This window comes from Aptenodytes forsteri, unplaced genomic scaffold (genome assembly GCF_000699145.1).
Source record: "Aptenodytes forsteri isolate BGI_AS27 unplaced genomic scaffold, ASM69914v1 Scaffold176, whole genome shotgun sequence".
NCBI classification, from domain to species: domain Eukaryota; kingdom Metazoa; phylum Chordata; class Aves; order Sphenisciformes; family Spheniscidae; genus Aptenodytes; species Aptenodytes forsteri.
In genome coordinates, this window is record NW_008794853.1 from 418,501 (window position 1) to 425,716 (window position 7,216).

At 38.6% G+C, this 7,216-nt stretch overlaps 1 protein-coding gene across 1 annotated transcript in view; it reads left to right on the plus strand.

Annotated features, from left to right (window-relative positions):
* FBXO4 (F-box protein 4) overlaps positions 1-6,389 on the plus strand; it is a 6,732-nt gene extending 343 nt beyond the window's left edge. The window contains exons 2-8 of the mRNA XM_009274553.1: positions 3-56; positions 181-416; positions 2,121-2,341; positions 3,405-3,480; positions 3,999-4,177; positions 5,089-5,264; positions 6,300-6,389. Of these exons, the coding sequence (XP_009272828.1) occupies positions 3-56; positions 181-416; positions 2,121-2,341; positions 3,405-3,480; positions 3,999-4,177; positions 5,089-5,264; positions 6,300-6,389 (1,032 nt within the window). The remainder of the gene's footprint in view (positions 1-2; positions 57-180; positions 417-2,120; positions 2,342-3,404; positions 3,481-3,998; positions 4,178-5,088; positions 5,265-6,299) is intronic.
* Positions 6,390-7,216: the final 827 nt, after the last annotated feature.

Below are 7,216 nucleotides of genomic sequence, written 5' to 3' on the forward strand. Positions count from 1 at the left end.
AGCGTCCAGCGCTCCCGGAGGACGCGGAGGAGGTGAGCGCCCTGCAGGCTCTGCCGGTGAGTGATGCCCAGGCGGGGCTGGGGGGACGTGGGGGCGAGGAGGGAAGCTCGGCATCCCGCCTCTTGCATCTTCGCTGCTCGATTCCTGGGTCGTTCAACCGCTGCTCTCGACGGTTTTCAGATCGACGTGCAGCTGAACATCATGTCCTTCCTCTCGCCCCAAGATTTGTGCCATTTGGGAAGCACGAGTTGTTACTGGAGGGCGGCTGTGCAAGACCCGTTGTTGTGGAGGTATTTTCTCCTGAGGGATCTCCCCTTTTGGACATCCGTTGATTGGAAATCACTCCCAGATGTGGAAATTTTTAATAAAGCCTTTTCAGAGGTCAGCGATAGTGCGCTGTACGATTACATGGCAGTGTAAGTATCTTTGTATTCTCTTACAGCCTCGCTACAGCAGTAATATTCAGCCCACAGGCACGTTTCATATTTACAGCAGTAAAGCTGTGCTGTAAGCCGCTGCTTAAATTTTGATGCATCTCAAATCCATTGTTTATTTTGGAAATACGGTTTCCTGTTGTTTGACAGTTTGGTCAGCTCTTTCTGTTTGGAATTCCACAAGAATGTAAAACGTTGTAAAAAAGTCAAAGCTAACGTTCTAAAAAAACTAAAGCTTTCTGTACGCTGCATGTCTACTATGCCACAGAAATAACAGTCATCTCAGAAGCTGTGTGTACTGTTGATCTTGATAAAAATGTGTTCTTTGCTCTCAGTACAATGACAAATGATTTCTTAATAAAAGTACTAAGAAGCCTTCAAACTACAGCAAATGGAATGAATCTTCGTTTTTTTCATCTTACCTGGAAGACCTAGGGGGGGAAAAAAAAAGGGTTTTTTTGAATGTGCATTGAATAACAAGTAGTATTGCTTCAGCTCTGATGGTCAAAGGCTGTAAGACAAAGACTGTGGTTTCAGCTAGTGTAGTTGAAAAGCATAGCAACACTCATAATGTGTTTGGATGACTGAGAAGAACTCTTAAGACAAGCAGATTATTCTGTGGGGTTTTTTTTAAAACTTCATTCAAGTCCCTTAATTTGCAGTATTTTTTTTTTTAATTTGCAGTTAAATTTTCCAAAGTGATTTCATGAAACTCTTGCTTCATGGTAAGTGCACTAACCTCTGCAATCTCTGTGCCCTTCATCCCCACTTCACAGATGGGAAAGACGCACCCAGAATTTGAAGTGCGAAATATCTACTGAATAATACTGATACAAATAGATATCAAATATCTATTTGAATCTACTGGATTTAAATCTCTTTAGGTCTGAATACTTCAGAGCATCACCTATTTGAAACCACCTGTCACTGATTTCCATTGTGTCTGTGAGCACTTAGTGGTTTTGCTGATCTCAGCTGAAGCAACTGAGTTTGGGTGTAGAGGAGCACACATTTCATGTTTCCTTGAAGTGATTTGTCCAGCAGCAGCCTGCCATGACCACAGAAGACTGAAGCTGCTTCTCTAGGAAGTCTGTCACTTCTATGACTGTAACTTCTTTCCCTTGATTACCAAAGTCTTTTCATGCCTTCTAGCTTCTGCATCAAATGAGCACATCAGCTTGCAGACAACACCTGTCTCCTTTCACAACACGCATTCTCTGTGCCTACAAGGGGAAATGACCCTTTTCAGGTGGAGTTACCTGGTTCATAGTTACTAAACACAAAAGTGGTCTAATTAAGGTTTGAAATGCAATCAAAAGTCTCATATTTTTTAATATTGTATGTAACTCATCAGCTTTGATGTTATTTAACCAATATTGTGTGTTCAGCGAGGATAGGGGAATTTGTAATTTTATTTTATTTGTTAAAGTAAACTAAAAAATCCATAGATAGAAGTGTACTAAGGTCCAAAAAGTCCGTATTTGGACTTCGAAAGGACTGATGCCTTTACCTGCTTTGTACTGGTGCTTGAAACCATCAGTTTGAAACTTTATCATTTTTTACCTGTGCTTGAGTTGTACTGGTAACAAAGCATGAGGAGTGTGGGACCTAGATTAATTTATGTTGTTTGATTAATACCTCTTTCGTATTTTGTATTTAATTTCTAGTTGCGTCTATTTTACACAGATATAAAAAAAGCTGTCCTCAGAGTAGAAGAAGTTTGAAATCAAGCCGTCCCCGGTATGGGGCTGTGACTTCCTTTTTGCAATCACTGGTCACTCAGGCAGAACCTCGCTTTGCTATGTTTGGGCCGGGTTTGGAAGAGCTGGACGACTCTTTAGTGCAAAAGATGATGACATGCCCAGAAATTCTGCTAGTAGCTGGCCTACCTCAAAGACAAATTCATGGTAATGCTGGTTTTGGTTTTTGGCTTTTTTATTTCGTAAACAGATATAACACGAAAAACACTGGGGGAGAAATGCAGAAAAGGGATGCTTTTTTCTCCCCTTGAAACTCAGTAGCATAGTGGTAAGAAAAAATGAAATTTTCTCTCTTTGTATTTATTCAGAAGGATATATGCAATGAACATTTGGGATAAAATTACAGCTGTAGTGAATTTATGATTAAATTTGCACAGTGTCAGAGGGATCATTTTGCTCCTTGTACTTCTATTTTCATCCTAAATTACATGTCACATCTGCTGTTGTAATGGATAAATGCAGACAGAACTTTCTTTAGATACTGCTTGCAGTAAGCGGCTAAAAAATGCACTTGTGTTTTTATATAGGAAGTCAAGACTGATCCTTTATATGATTCAGTCTTGTGGTACCAAATGGTGTAAATTTCATTTAGAAGAGTTATAGGAGCAGGTGAAGGATTTTTTTCAACGTTTAAAAACATAGTTTTGAACATCTGTAATTTCACTTCAGTCCAAACCAGAGACAAAAATTTATTACTTTTTAACTAATGTTTATTTCAGCACAGCAGAATTGGAATAATTAAATTGTATTGATAGAAAGTGTGAAAATACGGTTTCTTAGTGTTCTCTTTTCTCTCTCATGTCCTTTTCAATGCAGCTTATCGTAAACAGACTAGAGCCTTTGCTATGCCAGTTTCGGCTAATAAACGCAAGTCTAGCTCCTCTCTGACTTAGGTTTCTAGGTTCAAGTCTTAAGTATCAGAAACATGGAGATGCCTCCTTGTTTTCTTTTAATACTATTGAATTGATTTTAATTAAATTAATAGTCTGATCAATGAGACCATGTATAAAATTTCATCTTAAAATAGTAAATATGCTACCCCTAATGGCAACACCTAGGCTTGGATATACCCATTTTATAGCACCACTGGAACTTTCAGCCTTCCGCTTAGTTGTATTCAGTAACCAAACAGTTGTAATCTCATATACTCATGTTTTCATATTCAGTAACCAAATAGTTGTAATTTCATACAGTCATTTTTTCCCTGTAGGAATTGGATCAGGAGTCAGTTTTCAGTTTAATCACAATCAAAAATTCAATATTCTGACATTGTATTCAACCACCAGGTAAGTTTTGTCCTCCACCAAAAAAAAAGTACAGTTTCTCGGTTATTTCATACTTTTGCTCCTGTTTTTGTCATGTGATTTTCATGCGTGCATTCACATGCATGGATATCCCTTATAAACTGAAGCTTCAATGCATGTCTTCATTTTTTCTTTCTTTCTCCAACCGCTAAATTTTCACGTGGAAGTGATAAATCTTTTCCAAACCTTATCCATGGCAAATGAGTATGACAAATAGATAACAGGTGCTTCTATCCCTCTCGATACCTTGATTGATTCCCTTTTGAAACACTATAAAAACTCATCCTGGGGTGTATTTTCATATGCATCTTGCAGATGGCTAACCGTCTGTATATGTACACTAGAAAAGAGGGGGGGGGCAGGAGGGGGCAGGGAGAAAGGAAACTGTTTTCCTGGCTCAGGCCATTTTCCTGTCCCTTTCCTGTGCTGCCTAGACTCTCAAAACTGAGTTTTTACGTTCTCAATTAACCTGACTACTGAAATATTGAAATATCTTTCAGTGTGGAAAGGAGGAGAGCGAGGGCAGAGCAAGCTGTTGCTGTGAATAAGATGTTCTACCAAGAGAACAGCATAGTAGGGAATCAGCGAGCCGTGCACTACAGTGTAATAGCTCAAGTGAAAAAGGTGTGCGAAGTAGTTGATGGATTCATTTATGTTGCTAATGCAGAAGCTCATAAAAGTAAGGGGTGTCTCTTTATTTTATTTATTCATATTTTGTGAATGATTGGAATGTCATAAAAGATTGCAGACAATATGCAATACATCAAAATCCATGTTTTGACTCTTCCAAAATCTGCTTCATTAGTGCTATTTCTTCACGGCTTATCCAGTCGAAGAGGTCCCCTAACCCAGACACTCCCTCATCTCCCTTTGAGGGGTTATGGCCCCTTCTTCCATTTATGGTGGATACTGATATGGTTGCTATCTAAGCTACATGTGGGAAATGATCTGGATTAAAAAAAAAACAAACCAAAACAAACCCTGGGCATGGGTAGGAGAAGGCGGCTGAAATGCATCGGTGGTGGTGTAATAGCCTGGAAACAGAACCTTGACCAGGAAAACTGCAGTAAAAGATGCAATAGTCCAAACTAGGATAGTCCTGTAAGAGGATAATCCAAATACCTATTATGATAATTGTCTTTACATTCATCAACTTTAAATGGAGGGAAAGGGCTAGCTCATAAAAGAACAGGGTAAAAAAATGTGAAGGGATATACTAAGGAGAAAAGTACAGTCAGTAGGGAAGGGCTGCTGATTGTACAGTGTGTGAGTATTTCTTAATGGCTTGTTGCAGTTTTGATCTCTGTGAGGTACTTGGAAAATGCTCTGATGTTAAGGACTGGAATAGGCTGCCTGTAGAATCTATGGAGATCTTTAAATAACATCTAAGTGCGACATGAACATCTGTGTGACACGAATGCGGATGATGCAGCCTTGTGATAAGATGAACTAGATAATTTGGCCATATCCCTTCCACCCCTGTTTCCTCACCTCTGAAATCTTAAATATTTGAAAAGTAAAAAAAAAAAAAAAAGTTCTCCTTGGGATTTGCATATATTTAATACTCATATATTAAAAATTGTTTCTTAGAGCATGATCGTCAAGAGGAACTGGCTCGTATTTTGGCAATGATTGATCCAGCCCTCGGGCCTCCGAACAGACCTCTGCTAGTTTTGTCTTGCATCTCTCACATTGGTGTGAAAAGAATTCCGTGTGTTTACATGGCACACCAGTTGCAACTAAATCTGCTACGTCAGCCCTGGATGGTACTTGCTTTTAAACCTTTATTTTATATTTCTCTGTGGCTTAAATTTAATTTAGGCTGATGGTAGTTCCTGAACTGTACCTACCTAAGCAAGTGTGCAGCTTTCAACACTAGTATGTGAGGTCTCCACTGAAGTGAAGAATTTAGTTTCTCTGGTCCTCTAAGATGAAGCATTAGCCTATCTGAACATAGGGGAGCTAAGTGGTTTGCCCAGGAACATGCAAGAAACTTCAGATGGAACCAGAATGTAAGGAAGGACGAAATGCCGGTCTTGAAGGGAGTAAGGAAGCTTCAGTTAATTGAAATCTAAATTTCCTGAGTCATGACCCAAGGCCTTGGACACAAGGTAGATTCTTCTGCCGTTTTCAGGAGACTGTTAATTGCCACTTGCTTGATGTGATGTATTGAGTTTTTGACAAATCAGTTTTTTACCTAGCACGTGAGGTCCTGAACCTGTTCTTTTATGCTTGTCAAGCACAGTATGTATCAGTTTGGCTCAGCCACACATAATTTATTTTTGGTGACACTGTGTAGCCGACGAATAATACTTAATTAGAAAAAACAAAATCCTGATTTGAGATAATTCCTTTGTTTTCCTAAGGAAAATGTTTACAAGCTTTTTTAAAAACATACCATTTATAATAGTCACTTTATAATACATTACAAAATCTGAGAATTAATAATATGCATTGAATTCTAAAGCTAGCAGCAGTTTTGCTTTAGGAGTTACAAGAAGAATTTTCAAGTAGATTCTCATCTGTAAAGCAACTGTAATGTTCCAGAATAGCTGATGGAACAATTGAGATAAAATTCACCTTGATACCAGAATGCAAGGCTTTCCTAATGGGTCTTACAATTCATTTTGTACCTTACTCTTAAGAAACCTTTTTTGTCTAAGGCACCTTTAAACCAGTGATAAAAATTTAGGTTTGATATGAATATTTCTGACTTCAGGGAGAGACATGGAGTGATGCTAAAATGCTGTTAGATCCCGTTACCTGTTATCTATGACATTAGGCTTTTTTTATTTTTACAGGTGCAGGACACTGTAGCTGCAACTTTAGCTGGATTGCTAAATGGAATTGAGTGGCTCCTGGAAGAAGCAAATTGTAAAAATGCACAGTAATGGAACTGTGCATTGTTTTACTGTATAGAGACTTTGCTGTTTTGCAGTTCAGATGAAGTGAGAATCTTGTCCTGACAGAGCACTGTCAGAAGGGAGATTTAAAAGGCAAACTTGCATATATTTCACTGCATGTACTTTAATAATTAACATTCTTCCAACGGTAGTCCTGAATTGGAAGTACAAGTAGGATTGCCTGGATTCCAGCAGCTGATGAAGAAGTGATTTGGGGGGGCAATCTGGGTGTTTTGGATTTTTTCTTTCTTTCAAGCTGGGGCCTTTAGGGTGCAATCTTTTCTCAGTATTTCTAATAATCTAATCTCTTCTGTAAATGTACCTAACACTAGGTTAGTTTATCAGCAGAGCCCTATGGCACGCATCACACATTTAGTAAGTATATTCAGTGGAGATCTTGACAGTGACGGTTCCCAACCAAAGAAAATATACTGTACGTTGTACAGTAGTAGGCTGACAGAAAGACATATCTCTTTCAAAAGAGTAAATTCCCCTGTATTTTTTCCAGAAACAATGCCTAGACAAGAAATAGCCCCTGCAGAAGAATTGCTGGCCCAGACCAAAATTTTTAGAAGCAAACAAATAACTGTGTATGAATTGGTTGTTTCTTGTTTGTGATCTTATTTATTAACCAACCACAAGACTTCAGCATCTTCTGCTTTCTGATGCAGGGAAATTATCAGCTTGAACTGGACATTACTCTGATGTCATGAATAAATGTTAAATAGAATCGTTAGTACTTCAGGACATTTATCGGATATGTAGGACCTATCAGTTACTCAACTAGTTGTGGCCATTTGCAGATGTGAAGTGTA